Genomic DNA, 21,905 nt, shown 5'->3' on the forward strand with positions numbered 1-21,905 from the left:
TAGTTCCATGTGTAGTCTTTGATAGTTTTTTTGTTAGCGCCTTTTGGGCTAACCAATTTTGTGCTAGTTTGTAGGACCCCCCCCCCCCCCCCACACTCCCCCTCCCGCCCCACTTTATCTGACCTGCGGTCTGTAAAAAGCAATTTCACAGTTAAGTCCCAAGCAGCAGTCTTTGTTCAGGGGTGGGCTGAGACACTCCAGAGGCTCCTAAGTGCCCGTGTTGCTGGTCCATCTCCCTCCGGCCAGATGCTTGACCAGTGGCTCCCAATATTTCTCTTCCCTTTCACTCAAAAGCTTTACAAGCTCATTTACTTTGTGCCATATTTAATCAATTTAAGCTGCAACCCATGCAAGACTCTGTGTAATCCTTATTATTAGGAAACACTGTACTAGCCCAGATAGACCAGCCTTGTATGGCATGCAGCTAATACGGCTATTTCAGCTATAGAACTGACTGTTTGAAGTATATAATTCTTGCAGCGGTATCAGACAAAGTACACTGTAATGAAAGCTGGAAAGACAATGTGTGTGATGGAAGCTTGTAATATGACACTTGTAAGCCATGTAATACATACGTACAATGAGCATCTGATGGTAGCTGTGTTAGCTAGCCTTTTGTGGTTTTAATGGCTGACTGTGGTAAAGTCCTGTATATGTCCTTGCCGCTCGGGGCCCCCGGGACTGTCCTTGACCTTTGACATCAGGATCATGAACCATATCTCAGGGAGATGCTGGAACATCCAAAGGCTTCATTCAGAATCTGGATGCCATGATGCAGGTCAAAGAGAAGAGAAGAAAAAGTATCCAACCACGGTCTGCATTTACTTAAAGTAATTAAAATGAACAAGGTTTTCATATGAACAGGCAAAGTTGTCATTTTGTTGAACAAATATTCTGTGGAGGATACTTCTTCACTCTTATGTTGACTTGCGCTCCCCTCTGCCTCGCTTCTCAGCTTTCCCTCCCCCTCTCTCCTGTCGTTCTCCGGCTCTCCATTTCCCTTCACAGGCTGTTCTTGTCTGGCAACTCGGCTTCTGGACTACGGGGAAAGTAGACGGTTGCTTTGTGCTCCTCGTAGCGGTCGATGTGCTTGAGGTGTACCACCATATGCAGGGCGTAGGCCAAGACGAGGAGCAGGATCAGAGACGTCACCAAGCCCATCAGGATGGCGGGCGTCAGAAAAGTGGCGCAGTCACTGGCCGACGCAAACTTGTCTGACTGCACGTTGAATGCCTGGATCTGGAAGAGCACAGGGAGAGATGGGATTAGGTTTAACTAGGTTCAACTGGTTCTTTCTTGGCTGACCACTCACAGGGACCCCGGGCAGATGGACGGGTTGAGAGACAGTCTAGCAGATGGCACTGACAGATTGTAAAACTGCCAAACAGACGGTAAAGAGACTGACCACACGCTGGCAGCCTAACAGGCGGAACGCAGGCACACGGGAACATGCTCGAAAAGCAGGAAGCAGTGGGGAAAGACTCGGGGGGGGGGGGGGGGAGAGCACAAAAGTTGTGCAACTTGCGCAACGGTGTACCTGGAAGTCAGTGAAAGTGATGTGCCAGTTAGCGGATGTGTCCGTGTGGGAGCTGGGCACTAGCAGCGTGTCGTATTTGTGCAGGCTGCTGACGTGCTGGCAATGGTAGGACGAAGTGGCCGGAGCGTAGACCTCGCTGGCGTTAAACGTGGCCTCCTGGGTCCAGTTGTAGTGGATGTGCACACTGTCTAGTGTGAACCAATTTTGACCAGCTGCTTCGTAGAAAGTGTTTGACATTTGAAGCCTGGCGGAAGAAGCACAGGCCACATGTATTTATTTACAATAATGGCTCAGTGTGGTCAACTAGTTTAACATAGTATGTCGTTCGATAATATTTTACATTTGCATATGCATTTACCTGATTACTAGACCTCGCAAGTCCTCCACATCACCAAACTTTAATGAAAGCCTGCGTTAAAAAAAAGCAAAATATTCTATTACATCTATTTTTGCACAGTAACTCAACTCGCCACAGTGAATATTAAACATATTACTGTCTTCTCATTACAGTACTTTCCCACATTTCCTTAGTTAATGTAATTTGTATTTACATATCACAGTACTAGTAAGTAATCCTCCTTGTCACATATATGACAGTAGGATATTTAATTAAGGTAGAATGAAAGCTATGCTGATAAGAAGTGATCTTAAGCTATATGCGATATACATATATACCATATATAGTGCAACAATCCATTCAAAACCTGTCTGTCCACAGCCTGGACTTACGTCGCTTTCTCCTTGGTGCAGATGGAGCCTTTGGTGTCCACAGGTGAATTTGTGTTAAAGACCTTCTCAGTGAGGTCAATAAAAGTTTGGTTTCTGTAGCGAATTGCCAGCCGCTTTGCCTTGAACAGAATGCAGGTCTTCCCATTGTAAGACACGCTCAGTGGGCCATAAGGCCCCAGAAGAGATTGGAGCAGCTTCCTCTTACTGTGATACATCCCTGGCTGATGCCAGTTAAAAGGCTGAAAACATATGAAGAGTTGAATTAAGCACAGGAGAAATAAGGAAACCTCAGTAAACAGGCCACCAGCTGCGTTCTTTGACTGCTACAGAGGGATCAGATTCAGGATTCAAGAAAACCCCCAAAACATAGCTGTAGAATAGATAAAGTTTATCATCACAAAGTTGAGCTCAAACTTTCCTAAAAAACATCCTTACATTTGCCACATATTTTAGAGGATGCAGCCACTGAACGAGGACGCTGCAGTCAAGTTATCGGATTCCTCAATATATGTCTTGTACTAGAACGCAGCCTTTATGTATCACCGCTAAGCAGCTCTAAATGGGCTCCTTATAACTGCAAACCAAGCCTGCTTGGTATCTAAACTTCCCTTTTATGGAGTACCGATTTTTTAAAAAGGCCAATTTACGCTTGTCATTCTGACCGTAAAATGTTCCCGCGTTGCAACATCCGCTAAAAATCTCAACTGAGGATGGAGCCGTGTGGTCGTCTCTGTAGAAAAGCTTTGTGAATTTGCATATAATAGTGTGGGAGCTGTTATGCTGCATTTCTGCTCTGTGCAGATAGAAACAGCCCCATCTAGCCTTTTAGTCTGTTTGCTCAAAGGCCGCGTCTCGTTGGAGGGGGCGTTTGGGCTAATCCAGCCCTGTTTCACAAGATACGTAAAGCGGCAGTCAAAGTGGCTATGAAGTGATCATCTTTTTGTTTGTTTTATTATAGTATTTGGAAACGTGGGATGAAACAAAACGTTTGATTTAGTTTAGTTTGGGACAGGTTTATGCATCGAATCGGTTAATCCATGTAGCGCCTGAATGCATCATCCGCTACAGCATATCATTCCAAAGCATTTTCAGTTTGAGTGGTGTGTGTGTGTGTGTGTGTGTGTGTGTGTGTGTGTGTGTGTGTGTGTGTGTGTGTGTGTGTGTGTGTGTGTGTGTGTGTGGCAGGGATATTTAACCTCTGGTGAATGTGCCACCAACACCATTCCCACAGCCAAGGTCAAACAGCGTGGCTTGAGCGAGTGTGCTGCTCTTTGTTTGTGTGCATCCCAATGTGTGTCTGTGTGCGCGTTGGTACGAGCAGATGAAGATAAAGGGCTGATGGTGGCGATAGTGAGGGGAGAAGAGAGTGTGTGTGTGTGTGTGTGTGTGTGTGTGTGTGTGTGTGTGTGTGTGTACCTGCAGTATTCTCCTGAGTGGGTTTTCATCTTCAGGCGTCAAAATAACCTCTTCACTCTCCAAGCCGTACCCACCATCTTGACCTGAAAACACGTACACACATTACTGCACCATGAAAGATGATATCAGTATGACACATTAAGCTGATTGCTGCAATGCAGCTTTGCAACATAATCATAAAAGTTCAGACAATTTCACACACGTAGACTCGGCCGCAGACTCACACACACACACACACACACACACACACACACGAGCACAGAGAGATCCTGCGTACTACTCGGTGCTCCGGCTCTATTTCCAGCAGCTTTGCGTCATCGCAGTGACTCATCAGCAGTTTGTTTCAGTTACGGTTGTATTGTTCCATGTTTGCAAATACCGTTTCAGATGAACATCATTTGCAAACAGAATGTAATCATTTTAAGGAATGCCTCCATCTCATATTCGTTTTTGTCAAAGATCCTGAACATAACGCGTCTGAATCCGTCGGCGCGAGGATATCTCAGCATTAAGAATGGCATGCGTTTGTCAGAACTATCTCTCCAACACATCAGCTTCAATATGCACATGGCAGGAATGATGGAATCAGGCCTCGTGTCACACCACAGTTGTTGCTTACTTGCTGTGACTCTTGTTGCTTGTTTGGGGTTCTCTTTGCTGTGGAAAAAAAGAAGAGGAGATAATGAGGCCTGGTGATCACAAGAGGCCCGAGAAAAAGGGTTTTCTTCTTTTGATAATGCTCCATAATGTACACAAGGCTTCTTTAGCAAATTTATTGAACAGTAACGTTTATTGTATACTGAGGCAGATGCAGCAATCAAAGGGACAAAAAAAAAGCTTAACAGGCTGACCTGTTCAAGGAATTTGCTATTTTATTATTATATATATATATATATATGCAAAATATAGTTTTCCACTGAATTTGCCCATTTCAAACAGAATAAGGTTACTGTTAGATTGAAAACATAGTGATCACAACATAAACATTAGATTTGACTAACTTACTCATTAAATGACACATTTTGCAGCATATTCTGAATGATCCTTAAAAGTTCAGTATAAACACAAGACTTTGCCTCCAGAATTTCACATCAGTCCTGAGGTCTGCTTTGTGTCAATGAAGCAGTAATACAGTCTTGTGATGTGCTGCTTTTACTAAATAAGCGACCTTCGATGGTGGAACTGACCCACATAGTGCACACGTTCCTTTGCCATCACATGTCAGCACTGGGCGCAAACCTCTCAGCGTAGCTAAACCATGTACAGCGATGAACTTCTTGAGGTTAATCCTGATCCTTTTAACGGTAATCAAAGACGTCATATGTCAGCAATGGGCTTACAGGGCGGTGCTGACATGGCCAGTTTTGCATGTTGGGATGGTCAACTGGATGCTTCGACTTTGTGGTCTGCCCCAGCCTGTTCCCAGTGAACATCTGGCTTGCTTATCTCCTTACAATAATAATACTGGTCATGTGAAAGGTAAACCGTACAGAACCTGGTGAGAACGGGAAATTACACGTCTGCATTCTGTCGAGTCACCAGGAGTTTGTTTGTTCATCAGCTCTGGTCATTAGAAGTTCAAATCATTTGGGGAATTGCAGCACAAACAAAGGCAGGCATCTGTAAGGACCTTGATCTTTATGTTTGTTCCCTTCAGTTGAATAGTAAAGCTGTGATCTTGTAGAGAGAGCCTTTATAGTAGCTACATGAGATAGACTGAAGATGACCTGAATATTTATCAAACACACAAAAGCCATTCAATAGCTCTGACGACTGTAATCAAGTACTGTTCACACTTTGTTCCTCTGAGGCAGACGGCAGCGGAGCTGCTCCATTTACTGCACTCTAGTTCAGTGATTTATGAACTCCAACACACATTTTGTAAAAAAAGAGAAAAGGGTAGGAATTGGACAAAAATCTATATTTGTACAACGTTATTCCCGAACTCCACAGACCAGACGTGACATCAATTTGTAACATTATCATTGTTTTTTGTTGGTAATGTCTAACGTTTTTCTCATATTCTCTCTCCGTAATTTGAAGGGGACTTGTGGCAATGTATCTGACAACATTTCTTTTTCACTCTTTGCTTTCATGCTCGAAAATGTCAAACTGTTGGACTGGATTTTGGTCCGATTCAAGGAAATGCTGGATTTGTGACACTGGGGCCAGATTGTAGACTGCAAGGCATAATATCTTCACCATAGCTGTCTACTTTTATTTCAAATTGAAGAGATTAAGAATCTATCTAGTTCTCACATTTACAAAAATAATGAACTTATTAGTTTCGGGTTGGGCAGTGTAATTAAAGATCAAAACAAGGTCAGCAGACTTTGGCAGAAGCTTGCAGACGAAAAGGCATTAGTGTGTCTGGTCGCACTGGAAGTTATAGATTTGGGGTAAAGGTTGTGAGACAGTTCCAGCAGCCTAAAGCAGTTGTCTACCCTTCTGGGTTAGTTTCCAGCTTGAGAATATTGTGTAGATGAGATGGATTTGGATTAGTGGTAAGCACAGGCCAGGTCCACTAGAGCGCAGATGTGGAGGTGCACAGGTCCCGAACAAGATGAAGAGATTAAGACATGATGTTCCAGCCTTTGCTATGAGCAAAGAGTTCAATTGCTAATTAAAACAGCTGCACTGAGTCCTAAAACCGTGACTTACTGGGCACCCATCAAGTGGATCGTGACCATTGTAATCAAGCTCATTTCAAATGGAGAAGTGTACTTTTCGAGCCCAGCGCGTAGAAGACAAACAGAAGTTCATTGGTATGCGACATTCAGCTGCTCTTTCATGTTGAGCATTGATTTTGACTTTGTTTCAGGTCAGCCATCACACAGCTGTAGAGTCATGATGTGGGTTGGTCAATAAATCCAACTGAATTGAATTGAGCTTCAATACAGTTGAGCCGATAATGTTGACACTAGGTCTGTAGAAAATATGATCTTCCACTTATTATTATGAATACGTGAAAACATTTAAAACAACGATATCATGTCATAACTTGAAGATTTGAAAATGTCATATCTGATTTTCATGTATTTGAGTTTAGGACTGCACAGCTAGCCATTAAAAACTGTTTGTGTCATTGTAAACACGCTGCGTATGCCCCCCACCCCCCCCCCCCCCCTTTTACCCCAGCCCATCCCAAACACAAGTGAATAAGCACTCCTTCCTCTGCACCTAGGCCCCAGCTGGCTGGAAGGAGCCAGAGGAGTCTGTGCGAGCATGAGCGCTAACTAAAGCCCAGCCGTTTGTTCCTGTGCCAGTTTTCGCGAGGTCAGCAACCCGGCACTGCTGCGGACGCGTCATTGGCTCAGCCTGTCACACGGTGCCCGGGTGCTGAACAGGCCCTTTATATAATCAAAGCCATGCCAGAGCCACTCCTTGGCTCACCTCGCTCCCTCTGCATATATCCCCGAAAGACGGGTGTACAAACGTGCACATACGCCGAAACAAAAGAGCGAACAGACTACGACGATCACCAGTCTGTTACCATTGCAGGTCATTTTTGGGATATGGAAAAGTGCCTCGCTTTTGAATGTTGACGAACATTGAGAGTCTTTTACGCCGCCGACACGACCTCGGTCAATAAACCACTCTCACCGAGGCGTCCTCGTCCACCGAGGCGTCCTGGTCCAGGCTTGTAGACTGGATGCCTCTGCTGTGTGCTGCCGGGCAGAGAGAAGGTGTGGTGCCTGCTCCACAAACACGTAACCATATCCTCTTCTCCTAGGCTGCCAGGCTCTAAAACCAGGATCAGGACCAACGAGGCCTCTGGACATCTTACAACGGCGCTGTGGAGTTAGAGCTAGTTTTGCAGGGTGCTTGTTTTAAACTATTTTTATTAGAACTATTAGAATAGCACATATTCAGTATTAAAATCTGGACCTGACGCTTTTACATTTAGCTTTTTAAGCACTAGAGCCATCGAGTATATCGATTGAGTGTCAGACTACGGTGACGTGCTTTGGTGCTCGTATTTCCTTATATTATGGCGACATGATATTTCATACCTGGGTATATATAGTATTTCCCAATGTTGCATACAGGGTGAACACCTTTTGCAAAGTTTAAGTTAATTTAAATTTTGTCCATTAAAACGTAATCCATGCGTGAGTTTAGCTGGTTTGTTCGGCAGTAAATTGTATCTTAATCCCACGGTGCAGGTACTGCCCTATTGATAGATTTATTAGTGCAGATTAAGCTTTAGGTGTTTAGGTGCACTAAAACGCCAGCCACACCCGCGGTGCCGCTTTTAGTGTAGCGTTGATTGCGCCTGAAACTTGACCTCGGGTTCAAGCGCTATAGTTATGTAAATCTTCCCGGGCCTCTGAGATCAAATACCTCAGTGCTGGTGGGGGCACAGTAACATCATGACTGAGTCCACACGGGACGTCACAAACATTTCAACCCATATATACTCCCCTTTTACTTGATAATAAATAATATGTGTATATTCCTCTAATTAGCTGGTGGGGTTTAAACCCTTTAATCTTTCCTTAAAGGCGGATCACCGATCTCTTACTTTGACCTGGTCTGTGTCTATATTTAGGTTGGTCTGTGTTTAACAGTTTTAAGATCAATTTAAAAACGTGTTAAGTATACACTGCGATGGATAAAAAAGATGCAAGCAACTTGTTCCTTTAACTTGAGTCTTTCTTCGTCTACACTGCTGTTCTTTAAACAGGAGCAAGTGCGCATTAGTAAATCTTGCAGTGCAGTTCGTGTTTAAAAACATCTTTGAAGCTTGCGAATGAGTTGAGGAAAGATCTGCGCTAATTGCGCTGACCCTGTTCAGTCTATTGGAAGTGCGCCGGGGATCAGATTATTATAATGTTATATCATTCACATCATCGTTAAATGATGTGAATGGTGTTGTAGTGGGCTACAGCAATTGGACCATATCTTATTGTTTGAGAAGTTTAATTCAACACTAGTTTTACTGGTAATTGAAGGATTGTGTTGTGATTAAAATGTGTGACTTGAACATATAAAAGTCATTACAAAATTTGTGATCAGCTCTGTGTGACATCCATTGTCTTCTCTGCTATCTTCATGGCAAGAAAAAGCTTACATCAGCATCCTTTTATTACATTTGCAAATAGCTAAAGCAAATTTGTATTACACGTATTAAATACAGTATTTTAGCTGTCATTCTCTTTCTTTGCCGGTGCAGTAAATGGACAGTCCAGATGAGATTTTAACCCCTTATTGGACCCCTTATCTGTACTCATGTTTGCATCTTTTTCAATAGAAAAAATGTTTCCATCATTCTATCAAAAATGTGTTAACATTTGTGACATAATTCATGATGTTTTGTTTTAAATAGGGAATGTGAGACGTCAGTATTTCAAATGTACTTTTTAACATTGACAAAAAAGCCTCTGTATGATGATGAACAGAGTTATTCAGGCAGATACAAACATACAGTGGGTCATCTAGTATTTCTAATACATGTTGGCTACCAAACATATTCCAGTTGCATATATGTCGTAACACTGCACATGTCGGTTACCGGAAAAATAAAGCTTACTGAACATGTCTTCTTCCCATCAGTCTGCAGCCCCATGTCTATCAGCACTAGAGGCTTCTAACTCACCCCACCTTTCCTTCTGTATTTCTAACCTATGTATTGCAGCCTCACAAGGTCTTGTGGAATGAAAGGCTCATCTTATATAAGAGTATATTGGAGTGTGTCGGCTGTGACCAGGGACTGCAACTGTTACATGAAGGAGTTACGTACAAAGTTTGATCCGGGGCAAAGGCTTGAAACCCCAGGAGAAATCAACGTAGCCATTCTCCATGGGAGAGACTGCGGTGAAAAGTTAAGATAGGGATCCGTCGGTGTTTCACAAACACCAGATTGAGCCGGAATGAGACCAATCCCGGGAGTCTTTGTATATTGAATTCTAAATGTGCCCTACACTTGCAAACATGTGTACAAATCCTATTGTTTTTGCAATAAATGAAAGCATGTCAGTGACAATCTTTCACTCTCCGAAGTGTATCACTGTCCTGCAAGGGAAACAACAGGGCCAGTCATGAACAATGATTACAGATCACTGTGTCAGAAGCTGCATCGTATTATGGCTTTGAAGCATTTGCTCTTTGGAAAGTGTGAGCAACGATGCGTGGCATAGTTTCAAGAGCCCAGTGGGCACAGTGTTATTGCGTTAATTTGTCTATAAGCAGGCAAGAACCGGTCCCTGTTACTGTGCCGTGAGTGTCCCCAGGTTGGAGTTGTGAATTTTTTATCCAGATTTGACCTGCAGGACTGCATGTGCATTATGCAGACATGGTCGGCTAGAATTCCCTTCTTCTCTCTCTCTCTCTCTCAATGACTGCATCAGTAAACAGACCCCGGCAGACCGTCCCTGAAGCATCCTCTCCTCTCCTCCCTATCCCATTGTTGTTTACCTTCCCTCCGTACTGGTCACCCTCTTCCATCCTCTGTCCTTCCCTTTCTCCTGCAGGGCCCAGCCTTATTCAGCTCGCTTTGTTGCCGGACCAACACTATACTGCTCAGAGTCAACAGCCCCATCCGTGATCGATGAGCAGCGTCCAATGCAGTGTCCACAACTGAGACAAACAAAGACTCGCAGCTCAGCTCTGTCTGATACACCAATGCCCACATTCTCTGTTTGTGACACAACCCTGGTGGCACCGGAAGGAAAGGGAGGTCGAAGGAAGGAAGGAAGGAAGGAAGGAAGGAAGGAAGGAAGGAAGGAAGGAAGGAAGGAAGGAAAGACCACAAGAGAACACATCAGCATCCCAGCATCCCTGCATGCATCTCCCTATACCCCCCCCACGCCCCCGTCACCCTCCCCCCCCCCCACCTCCTCCCATACACCCCTCCTCCGTCCACAGACATTTACCTTCTGTCCATGATTTTAGGCACTTCTTCAAAGAAGAATCCAGGCTGATCCTCCTTCTCAGAAAAGGAGAGCCCGGGCCGGCTGAGAGCGGACAGCGCGGCGAGGGAGCACAGGAGGAATGCGTGTGCAGCCATTGAGACAATGAAAGGAGACTGCCGCTGGTTGAGCTCCGCTTCATAATCTGCTCTCCTAGCAGTGCCTGACTCCCAGCTCCTCTGACTGGCAGCCTCGGCGGGCCAACCGGCGTCGAGCAGAGACGATTAGCTTGCGTCACACACCCCCTCATTGCACCCTCCCTCCTCTCCCTCCCACCCTACTCCCTTCTCTGTCATCCTCCCTGTGCCTCTCACATTCTGCTCCCCCACCACCACCACACACCTCCACTCCTGTGCTCACTGTCTCCTCTTCCTCTGTTTCTTGCACACATAGCCGCAGGCAAGCCCTATGTATAGACAACTGCTGATTCTCGTTCATAGCCCATCTCATCATAACTATGCTACCTACCATGCGTGATAAAAAAAAAACCATCCACACACACGTAGACACATTGACCAAGTCCATGCCAGGATGCACATAAGCACACCCCGTCACAGCAGCTGGCTCACACACACACACACACACAGACAGACGCGCACCTCTGTGGAAAATCACCTGGGAATGTCAAGGTCAGATTGTGCAGGAGGGTAGGAGGATGTTGACGGGACTTTAGTTGGCCCACGCAAAAGAATTCAGAGCCATGACTGCATGACCTATATCTACAGAACGCTTCCACAAAAGCAGAAATAATTCACTTGATCTTTGTGTTGTTGGGAGCGCTGAGAGGGCCCACGGCTGAGAAAATTGTCCACTGAGGCTGCAACTATGGATGACAGGAGCAGCTGAGCAGCCGCGAGACGAGACGGGACTGAGGGTCCATCCCTGACGACCCTGTCGGCCGATCCAGTTTTCCCCTCATTATTCAGCCCCCAATGCATGCGATGCCGCAGGATCCTGATACATCCTCTCACATTTGTTATTTACATATCTGATGATATGATTTTTAGAGCAGAACATTATGAGGGATTATGCAACCAAATGCTGTGACCTATAATCATATTACATTTTCCTTCCTTTCCGATGTGTGGCAATAATTCACACTAAAAAAAAGTGTTTGTACAACACACGTTTATTCACAATAAAATATGGCTGTAATGTATATTATTGTAAGGAAACCCCTTTTTTTTGTGTGTAACTAATGTGCCAAATATTTGTGCGCATCCATATGGAATGCTTTGTAGGGTCATATTGTATAGCTCATTGTGTGTGTGTGTGTGTTTTGTATGTGCTCTAAGAGGGTATTGCTGAGCGTGTGAGAGGTCAGTTGTGTCTCCTAGGCCATACAGTAACAAGGGGTGACTAAAGGCTGTCTCAGCCCTCTGCATCTGCCTGCCACGGTCACTTCAAGAGGCCAGTGTGTCAGTCTACTGGAGGGAAAATGCAAACTACACTGTCACTGCTGCCCTCACGCAGCAACTGCATCACACAATGTCCTGCAGAAAGATGTCCAGGTGTGACGACTTTAAAACAAGACAGCGTGCCGTGGTGTCTCATAAAATGATGTCCAACACAACATGCTGGATACGCTGACGGTTCGTCTCACTATCACCGTGTACTCATGAAACACTTGTGTGTATTCTCTGCTGTTTAAGAACGAGTGGTAATTGGGAAATATTCCATACAACAAAATCCCTTATACAGCAAAGGGTGAGTATTCAAATTTGCTATATTTGCTATATTTGCTTTAATTGATCTAGTATAATCTAAGTAATGTAAGCTTATGGATTCAGATTTATTGCAGCGTAACTGACATTTTCTGTCTTACTTACAGCATCACCACCATGACCCCATTATTGTAACATGTGTCCACAGTGATTACTGTTCAATTATTGTTTAATACATACATTATTGAAGACATTATATCATGCAGGGGTGGACAAAATAAAGGAAACCAGTTAGTAAGCTATTATCAACTACAATAGACATGCAGTGTTAACAGTATACTGCATTTGTGAAACTTGAATACAATGCTGTAGGAACCCAAGTTTGGTTTTTTTTATGTGATTTTTGGTTAAATGCCTGAAATGAAGTAACACAAGCTAATGATGACAAGTGGCTAAATCAGATAACAGAGGTTACTTGGGTAAAAGCTAAAAGCCATTAAGCTGATCGTCCAACTTTAAAGCCGAGTTGGTTTTCTAATGACACTTGTTTGTTTCTAGCTTAGCGTTATCATTTTCTGGCACGGAGCGACTCCTTTGCAATAATCCATATTAATCCTGAAACAAACAGTACTGCACTCAGGTTTTGTCGACACTATCGTGTGTGTTATATAGTAAGTTATCCAAGTTAGACTGTAGTCTGCATTGTCTTGGCATCGGGATTGGTTGAAAGGTGCCCTTTTTGTCTCTCCGGTTTGGGGCTTTGCACTCTCTCGGTGACTCATTCAGCCTTTTGGATTATAAAACAGATCGATGCATACAGCGCTTGGGGGTAACCGTCTATTTATAGCTATGATCTCACATGCAACTTTTTGATCCTGCTCTTTATGCCCACATGGTGCGCAGAGGACCGCACTAGGCAGGGTGATGTAACAGGTTAGTGCAGTTTTAGATGCACTACATGCAACATGATGCGTTGATGATATAGGTCTGCTAATCTACCAGCTAACTTGAGCATCTGATCTCTGCTTTTAAAGCCTGTTCAAGAAGAGCCCTTGAGTGTCATGGGAGGGTAAGTGCATCACTGCAAGTATTTATGTCTATGTATAGCACACTTTTTATAAGACTGTATGTAGCTCCACATTTATTCAATTGTATTGGTATATGTATATTTGCTTTCTGTCACAAGGCTGTCCGTCATATAGTTCACTGCCTTTTTTGATGACCTCGGTCTACACACACACACACACACGATAAGGTCAATAAATAAAGTAAGTAGAAGGTATTCAGGTAGTTCTCAGCAACCACATTCATACTTCTCCAATGTGAGTATTTAATGACAAAAAATAAACTGAAACTAAGTGTTTTCATGGCATTTCAATAATTTACTAGATTTGCATTCAACACAGTATATATTTCCAACACTTGATGTGAAAACATCCTTTATAAAAACTAGCCTATTTATTAAATATAGAACAATCTCCAGGTAAGCACACAGTATGCTGATTAATCTGCTGAGATTACATAACGTCTTTAAAAGCTTTTAGTGAGTCACTGCTTCATGTCATACAGGCATTGTCCCAGGCAATATGATATATGGTGGTTATATTCTCTATTAAACTGCAAATAAACCACAATGTAGTAAAAAGAAATTGTAGACAGTGAGCCAAATATTCTCCCAATCTACCCTTCCAACACAATTGGTTCAACAACATGTAATTTTGTATGATGAATAAACACAGATTTCTTGTATACTATACTATATCCAGTCATAAACACATGACATGAATTTTTTGGTTCCGTACACCAGTAAAATACAGAGTTACAGTCTCTACACCTCTAAGCTTACAGAATCATGTGATACCATGCAAAGAGAACCCCCCCACACACACAGCAACGCAAAGATTTGATTGGCTGAAACCTGTGAATGGCCAACATTAATGATTAGTATTCATGTCACAACACTGCAGTTTCATTCAGTACTTGGTTCCTCTTGGTCGGCACACTGCCGCCCTGTGCCACTAGAGGCTGCTCATGTATGAACCAGCAGCACAAAATTCAGTCCTACAGGAATGGTCTTATTTCATGAGGCACAATATTAATATAAGAAACGTGGTATAAAAGGAAAATAATCTGCACTCAATGGAGAAGTTCATTTCAACCCCTGAAACACAGCCCTGAGGTCATTCAGTCCCTTAATGAATAAATAAATAAATAAAATACATTCAAGATAGCAAAAGTAATACATTACTTGTTAGTGTGACAAACTCCATTCAACACAAAACAATGTGTGTAACGATGCCATTTTTCAAGCTGTTAATTACACAGTTCCCCTATTGAAATAGCAGCAACAAATCCAACTATTAAACCAAGTATAACTGATAGAACTCTCCTTTCACTTTAAACGGTGAAAGCAAAAAGTAATACATTCAAAATGGATGATATGGAAACAGAAACTGAATGTCTGCCAGACGTAAAGTTGATGATAATTGATCTGTCAGCATTGATTACTTACATGCAAGTCCTAATTTGTTAGCTTCTCACTAACAAACATGTTTCTTTCTTTCTTTCTTTCTTTCTTGTCTCCTTGCCTTTAAGATACAAAAGTGAAAGACAAGTAGAGGCAGACATTCATTCATAGCTTTTAGATACACCAGGGTCTTTTATTTACTGAGACCCCCTTTAAAAGATGTCAGTATTTCTAGTTAAAAGCTCACCTAAATCTATACACAGTGCTTTTTGTTACTATGACCTTTTTTATACCTAAAATACAAATCTGGGACTGGCAGATGTGTAGTCTCATGCCTACAATATTTGCCTTTAATCCATATGTGTCTAGACTAAAAGAAAAAATAAAATAGGTCTGTATCAAGAATATAGTCAAACTAGACAACAACTATCATGCCAAGTCTATGCGCATCCGACAGGTGTAAAGATTCTCATAATGATTATACATCCTCACATTGTTATGTGGCTGAATACAGGTATCTTCACATATGATTTGATTGTCTAGGAACTACATTTCAGAGAGAGAGGCACCAGACTGTAAGGGAGGACAAGTAAATCAAATTAGAAAACAAAAGAAGTCTCTCTACATAGATATAAACTCTAAAATTGTCAGTTAACTTTTGAGTTGGTCAAATATACCAAATTAAAATATAAAAGTGGCAATCCTGGAACAATCCATTTGTCCCGATCCAGGATCAGCTTTAGCCCCCCCCCCCCCCCTCCCGGCGTTCTAACATTTGCCTGTGAGGCGGGAGAGATAAAACTAACCCCAGCTCGGCGTCTAAAAGCGCATATACACCAGTCTATAAAACGCGCACAAGAGAGCGAAGGCACAGAAACACAAACCCACCGCCAAGCGGGGCGGACTGACAGCAGCCGCTTTTGGGGGAAACAAACTGGATGAAGCTGCAGGTCCGCTGGCAACAGATGGGTTGCTTACGACCTGCAATTTCTGGGAGAGAGCAAAGGTTTGTATAGTTGCTGTGTACTTTCATGTCGATCGTTTCGGACCTCTACGTGGATACAACGGAGCAACTTTTTGGCCCCAAATAAGTCCAGAGCCCCAGACCTCAGGGGTCAGCGAGTGGAGCCAGAGTAATGATCAGTGGACGATGAACCCCCCCCCGAGAGGCAACTCCTGCACCCGCCCCTCGAAGACAAAGAAGCCCTGTCCGTTCCATCCGTAGCCAGCGCGCCATTTGCCCCCCCCCTCCTCCTCCTCCTCCTCCTCCTCCTCCTCCTCTCCTGAAAGCGGCTGCCAATTGTGCTACAGATTAGACGCAGTCCTTTTCACTACACAGCTCGTCCTATTTCACCACACCCGCCTCCTCCGGTGTGGTCTGGTTTGCCGCCTTTAACCGGGCGGCTTCTGTCAATGCGTCGGCCGGCTTGGCCGCGGTCGCGTTTGCCGCTTTGCCGTCTGGCCTCTTCTCCGGTTTGGCCGCTCGCCCGCCCTTGCTGGTGCTACGTTGGTGGAGAGGCGTCGCTGATTTCACTAGGATGGGGGCTTTGCCCAGCGGCACACGGGGGTCTTCTCCAATGTCAACGGTGAGGTTCGTGTAGAGAGGCTCCAGCTCTCTGGAAAGGAGCTCGTAGGTCAGAGAGTTGAGGCCGTCAGAGCGCCAGTTGAGTCTGGTCCTTTTCAGAAGGTCAAATCTAGAAGGACGTACATAATATCACAGGTTTGCATGTGTGTGAGACTTTTTGAAGGTTGGATATTATGGGACATTTGTTCATTTGATTTCTTGCACATTCAGTAAGCAGGTTCTCTCTGGACAGAGCCAGCCGGCTGCTTGTGCCCGTTTCACGTCTTCATGCTAAGCCAACAGCACCCTGGCTGTAGCCTCATATTTAACGGACAGACGTGAGAGGAGCAACAATTCTCTGCAGCAAAGTCAATACGCTTTTACAAAATGTCAAAAATTCCTTTCACAATACTATGAGAAAAATGTGAGAAACCTCTCCAATTAGGTTTAGATATATTTGCTTGCTACTAGATCGTTTTCATAACTCAATAGAATCTTTCCAAAGCATTATGGGCAAAAAAAAAATGAACCTACATTATTATAAAGACAACATTGTTCTAATCCGACTACTTTAAGAAACATCTCAATTGCTCCACAAAATTAGATCAAAAAGGTGAAAATATCCTTATTTCTTTTTGGTGTGTTTGCAAGTGTGTCCCTCTGGTACCTGCGGGGGTTTTGTTCATTGCCTCTGTCTCCTTTATGCTTGATCATCTTGTAATGACCGATGGCCACTGGGGGGCGCATGATCTTCATGCCAGATAGGCGTACTCTGAATAGGAAGCACGCAACAATAGTGAACAGGAACAGCAGATTCTCGTTCACACACAGAATAATCTTAAAATCAGCTAAACCTGGCGCTCGAGTAGTCATGCTATTTTCAGAATTGCTAAGCAACACTCAGAGTACATCTAGCCTCTAAAAAAAAAAAAAAAACACATCTAAAAGCAGAAAAAACTAAAAGGAAACTAACAGAATTGTGGGTGACATGAGAATAACATACTTTTATGGTCTATAGGTGGTGGAAAACACATTGGTTCCCTTTTTCCATCTCTGGTGCTCGAGTACACCCCAGTTATCTAAGTCAATCAAAACATAGTGTGACCAATGTTGTGCATGTCCAGTACATGACACATTTGAAGTTGCACACATCATGCACAAATAGCGAATTGTTAGAAATGGAGGAGAGTTTTGCTTCATGTAATAATTAGTGCAAGCTTTTTTTGCATTTTCATTTTCTTGTTTCTTTCCCTGTCAGATATTAGCAAATAGTAGAAGAGCCAGAAAAATGGAGAGAGGGGACCGTAGCATAGAAATGACATGAAAACTCTGAAGCACTCAGCCCGGGCCCAAATCTGCGAGCTAGTCCATGCGAACATACTCACTGAGCCCACTCTGGGAGTCAAAAAGCAAAGCCACATCAGTGGGAGGTTGACGTGAAGATGATAGATGATGTTAGAGCAGATTAAAGAAAAGTCAAAGAAAAGGAAAACATGGTGGTGCGCAGCAAATGTAAACACGAGAAAAGAAAGGAATGCGCAGCAGTAGAACCGACATTAAACAAAAAGCTTGAACGGGAAGTTCCACGTGTCACATGTTCACATGCAGGCTTCACAGTTCACTCCGTCATGCGCTTATCCTTCCTCACCTAGCAGCAATGTCATCATCCTCTCCGCCCCAGCCCCAGTACTGGTTAGGGAAGCCATTCATCCTCATGTATTGGTCCGGGGTCAGTGCAGACACGCCACCAAAATACTGTGGGTACGGCAGCCTGGCAGGGTCAAATCCCCAATGCAGTCTTTTAATCTCAGAGAAATACACATGTGCAAAAGTGCATCACACACACACACACACACACACACACACACACACACACACACACACACACACACACACACACACACACACACACACACACACACACTCTACCTGTATCTGAACTTGTCCATGGCCACAGACAGGTGTGTCGGGGACTGTTTGTGGCAAGTGTAGGTGTTGTGGTCGTTCTCGGGCAGCAGGTCAACATCGTGCAGGAAGATGCAGCTCCAGTCTTCATCTCTGAGGGCCTCCCGCACCCCGACATTCAGTAGCTTGGCTCGGTTGAAGGTACTGTTCCCCCACTGGAGTCGGGCACGGAGTTCAGAGGGTTGCACACAGCGACACGTGGAGGTATTCAATCCGCAAACAAATACAGCATGAGAGAGCATGACTCGCGGGTAAATGGTCCCTGCTATGGTTACAGTTGTGTACATTGTCACCTAATAAGTTACAGACATCACGACTTATCAATGTCCTTAACAATTTAGATGACAACAATTACATTATTTTAAATATAGTTAATTTATGTTACATACAAAAAAACTAAAACATTTTTCATTTGGGCTACCTTGAATAGTAGAATCATTTTTTCACACACACACACCAGCACAGCAGTACACATTCATCATGACAAAGACAATGCAAGCTATGGAAAACCACCATAACAGATTCATTTAAAAAAAAAAAAAAAACAAGAACAGATACATTTTTAAAGCCTATTATTTAAACTCCCACTCATCCTGCACATGACCTGACCTGCTGTACTATGTAGATGCTGTAGTGGATCTGCTGTCGTTGCAGGAAGGGGTGAAGGTGATAGAGGAGGGCGCGAAGGTGGGTCTGCCGGTTGCGGTATGGCACCACTATCGCTGTGTGGTGGCGCGGCTCACAGTCAGGAGGCCGGTAGTGTCCGCCGGGCATCACTAACGGGTTCCTCTGTATGATCTCCTCCATGGACAGAGGAGAGGAAAGGTGGACAGACACAGGTCCAACTGGAGAAAAACATTTTTAAAAAGCGCATTGAAAGCAATGTTAAATGTCGGCTTAGAATCCTTCAGGTTTTTTTCTGTTGCGACCCGTGTGTCACATGACAAAAGGACACATTTAACCCCACTCGCTCTCTCACCCAGCAGTGGAGAAGGGATCCGGCAGTCTCTCAGCGGGGGCCCTGTCGGAGGGGGTCCAGTGCCAGAGTTGCGGGGCGGCGGAGGCGGTACTCCCAAATGACTGAGGTTGGTGTAGACATCGTGAGGGCGAGAATAATCAAACTCTGGCCCTGTGGTGTGCACCAGGACTGACACCAGGCCTCTGAAGCCCCCGAGGGAGAAATAGAGAACAAAGGCAAACTGGAAGCCCACCAGCAAGGCCAGCGTGCACGGGGAGTCCAGAGAGCGCCCGTAGCACGCCATGATGAAGGAAGATGGCAGAGGAACAGTGATATTCAAACTTGGGGGAAATGGAACGGGAGATGGGGCAGGGAGATGTGGATGGTAAAGAGGGGGGGGGGGGGAGGGGGCAATGAGCAAGGTGAGGCAGAAGGAGAGGGGGGTGGGGGGAGGAGGCGGTGCTCAGGCGTCCAGCAGGGGAGTGTCCATCTGTAGAAATGGGTAGTAGTGTTGGTGAAGCTCAGCCCGCACTGCCATCACCTCCTGACCACAGACGTCGCTGGGAAGGAACGAGAGCTTTTATTTAATGAATTGCATTCAGTTAATTAAAAATAAACTAATAATTGTCACCATGACGTCAATCGAGATGTTGGGTACCTGCTTTTGCGATGGTCTAATTAAAACCTGTCCTGGGCCAGGATGGGCTCACTCCACCTCTTCCTACTTTCATCATCAAGCTTTCTGTAACATAAAAGAGCGAGTAACAATGCAGGGTCCAGATTTGTCCAAGTACCGCTGTTAGCTACAAACAAACAATGTCACGTTGGAATGACTTCTTTGCAGCAGTGACATTTCCACTGGGCTTCTATGGAAGAAACGCAGGAGCCCGCTGCAGATCCAAATCAATCCAACATCACAGTTCCCCGTTTTCCCAAAAGCAATGACATGCCGTGGCAAGCCTCGTGGCTCCAACAACACGGGAACTGAAGGAGAACCCCCCGGACCGGAGCGAAGAGGAGAGGCGTGGAGCAGAGGCAGCGCCGCGGTTATGGGCGCACATCGCCTCCACACGGGCTGATTAGCCTATCAACACCGGTCGTCGGGGCCTGTGTCTGCGATCACGTGACCGCAGATTTTTTTTTTTTTTTAAGAGGGTTCAATAACAAATACACCCGACAGGATCACTGGCCGTTAAAAAGAAACCCGCACACATGCGTTTGCTTTGTAGCAGCGGGCGACTCACCAGCGCATCCCGGCGACGCCTCAAATCCAGGCCCCGGCTTTCTCTGATAATCCACGGGCCGCGGCCCACCGAGCACAGACGCGATGGACCCAAAATAAAGCGGGTTCTTTCTGATAGTGGTCGCTCTTCCTCCTCCTCCTCCTCCTCCTCCTCTTCCTCCTAATCTCTCATCCGAGGGCAAATCCGTCCGTAGCTGCTTAGAGAGCGCTGCAAACGCTTTTACTCGCAAGAGCATCGCCGCGTCAACACAGTCAAGTGCAGGCTGCCGCATCCACACACACACACACACACACACACACACACACACAGAGACACGGGGCTGGATCCGTGGTGTCATTGCGCCCCCCCCACCAAACCTCTTAGCCCCACCTGTCAGATCGTTGGATTCATTGATTCGCCAGTGGGAATTAAAAATGATTTTTCTTTTTAAAAACGTAATGATGGAAATCCAGTGGAGCTGTTAATGCTGTCAAGTATAAAGTTTAGCACTTCATGCTACCAGTCCCAGCTGTGGAGACAGTGGAGTTCATAAGGCATTTGTGGGTCTATGTACTTGTGACCTCCTATGTATTTTTTATCTTAATTTTTATTTTTTTTACTGTTTTTAACTCTCTGGACCTTGAGTCTGAAATACAAGTTTGATTGATCATGCTATTAATCTTGATGTTGATAAGGTACTGATGATAAAGCACTTTTACTTATGTTTTACCTACATTTTAGCCTGCTTGTTGTCACTTTATATCATTTTGTCTGTGTGAAAATGCAAAACACAAAGAGCATGAAATTGTGGACATTTTCTGGAGTTATATTTTTAAGACCCGAATGAAAAAGTTACTATTTTATTTTCTGTTTAAAGATGTCAATTAAATGGAGACTAATTGACATCAAGCCAATATTGACAAAAAAATATTGCAAACCCTCACTATGATTGAATCCCATAATTATCAAAAGATGTCTTAAACTTTTGGATTAATTCATCAAATATTTTCCACTTATGAAATGTCTTCTTTATTTCTCACACAACATCCAACCCAGGCGCACCCGTTGTTCTTTGTCTCTATGCAGCAGGCTAAAAATGTCTTTATTCACTTGCAATAGATTATCAGATTACAGGACAGAGACACAGAATACTAATGGAAAAAGCAATTCCAGATAGCGATGTAAAGAGGGCTCCCTCCAACAACCCTAAAGAAGATAAAGCATAACAGAAAAAAACTGTGCAAAAGAATGCAGAAACACTACTATTGTTAGTAGCACGTTGTGAACACACTGCCTTCAATGTCTCAAAGCAAAGCACATGTGGGTTTTCTCCAACTAGGGCAAAACCCCCCCCATTATTAAAGTATCATACAAACAGAATAATATTTAGTAAAGGCATACAACAGAGTTCTCACACAGGTGGTTCAGTATTAGAAGATGTTTGGCACTGATGAGATGATTTTAAAATGTA

General features: G+C 44.2%; 2 protein-coding genes across 2 annotated transcripts; both read right to left on the reverse strand.

The window, feature by feature from the left end:
* Positions 1–90: 90 nt before the first annotated feature.
* atp6ap1lb (ATPase H+ transporting accessory protein 1 like b) lies at positions 91–10,796 on the reverse strand. Its single transcript, XM_037480450.2, has 7 exons — positions 10,558–10,796; positions 4,302–4,339; positions 3,683–3,765; positions 2,267–2,505; positions 1,896–1,946; positions 1,538–1,781; positions 91–1,239 (listed from the first exon to the last, which is right to left on the reverse strand). The coding sequence occupies exons 1-7, from the start codon at positions 10,689–10,691 to the stop codon at positions 1,003–1,005; spliced, it is 1,026 nt and encodes a 341-aa protein (XP_037336347.2). The 5' UTR covers positions 10,692–10,796; the 3' UTR covers positions 91–1,002.
* Positions 10,797–15,983: 5,187 nt separating this feature from the next.
* Positions 15,984–20,754, reverse strand: b4galt3 (UDP-Gal:betaGlcNAc beta 1,4- galactosyltransferase, polypeptide 3). The gene is made up of 8 exons (XM_037480443.2): positions 20,456–20,754; positions 19,870–19,953; positions 19,233–19,771; positions 18,863–19,098; positions 18,218–18,408; positions 17,937–18,059; positions 16,956–17,060; positions 15,984–16,418 (listed from the first exon to the last, which is right to left on the reverse strand). The coding sequence occupies exons 3-8, from the start codon at positions 19,513–19,515 to the stop codon at positions 16,070–16,072; spliced, it is 1,287 nt and encodes a 428-aa protein (XP_037336340.2). The 5' UTR covers positions 19,516–19,771; positions 19,870–19,953; positions 20,456–20,754; the 3' UTR covers positions 15,984–16,069.
* Positions 20,755–21,905: the final 1,151 nt, after the last annotated feature.

The sequence above is a fragment of the Pungitius pungitius genome, chromosome 1 (assembly GCF_949316345.1).
Source record: "Pungitius pungitius chromosome 1, fPunPun2.1, whole genome shotgun sequence".
Classification (NCBI taxonomy): domain Eukaryota; kingdom Metazoa; phylum Chordata; class Actinopteri; order Perciformes; family Gasterosteidae; genus Pungitius; species Pungitius pungitius.

What these genes read in the sequence shown, in the direction of transcription:
- atp6ap1lb (XM_037480450.2), bottom strand. Translation starts at nt 10,691, where the DNA reads ATGGCTGCACACGCATTCCTCCTGTGCTCCCTCGCCGCGCTGTCCGCT. An exon ending in AGCAACAAGAGTCACAGCAA is followed by an intron (nt 3,766 to 4,301) that starts GTAAGCAACAAC and finishes ACGTGTTTTCAG; the next exon opens with GTCAAGATGGTGGGTACGGC. An exon ending in TGCACCAAGGAGAAAGCGAC is followed by an intron (nt 1,947 to 2,266) that starts GTAAGTCCAGGC and finishes TTTTTAACGCAG; the next exon opens with GCTTTCATTAAAGTTTGGTG.
- b4galt3 (XM_037480443.2), bottom strand. Translation starts at nt 19,515, where the DNA reads ATGGCGTGCTACGGGCGCTCTCTGGACTCCCCGTGCACGCTGGCCTTG. An exon ending in GCATCTACATAGTACAGCAG is followed by an intron (nt 18,409 to 18,862) that starts GTCAGGTCATGT and finishes GCCCGACTCCAG; the next exon opens with TGGGGGAACAGTACCTTCAA. An exon ending in AATGAACAAAACCCCCGCAG is followed by an intron (nt 16,419 to 16,955) that starts GTACCAGAGGGA and finishes ACGTCCTTCTAG; the next exon opens with ATTTGACCTTCTGAAAAGGA.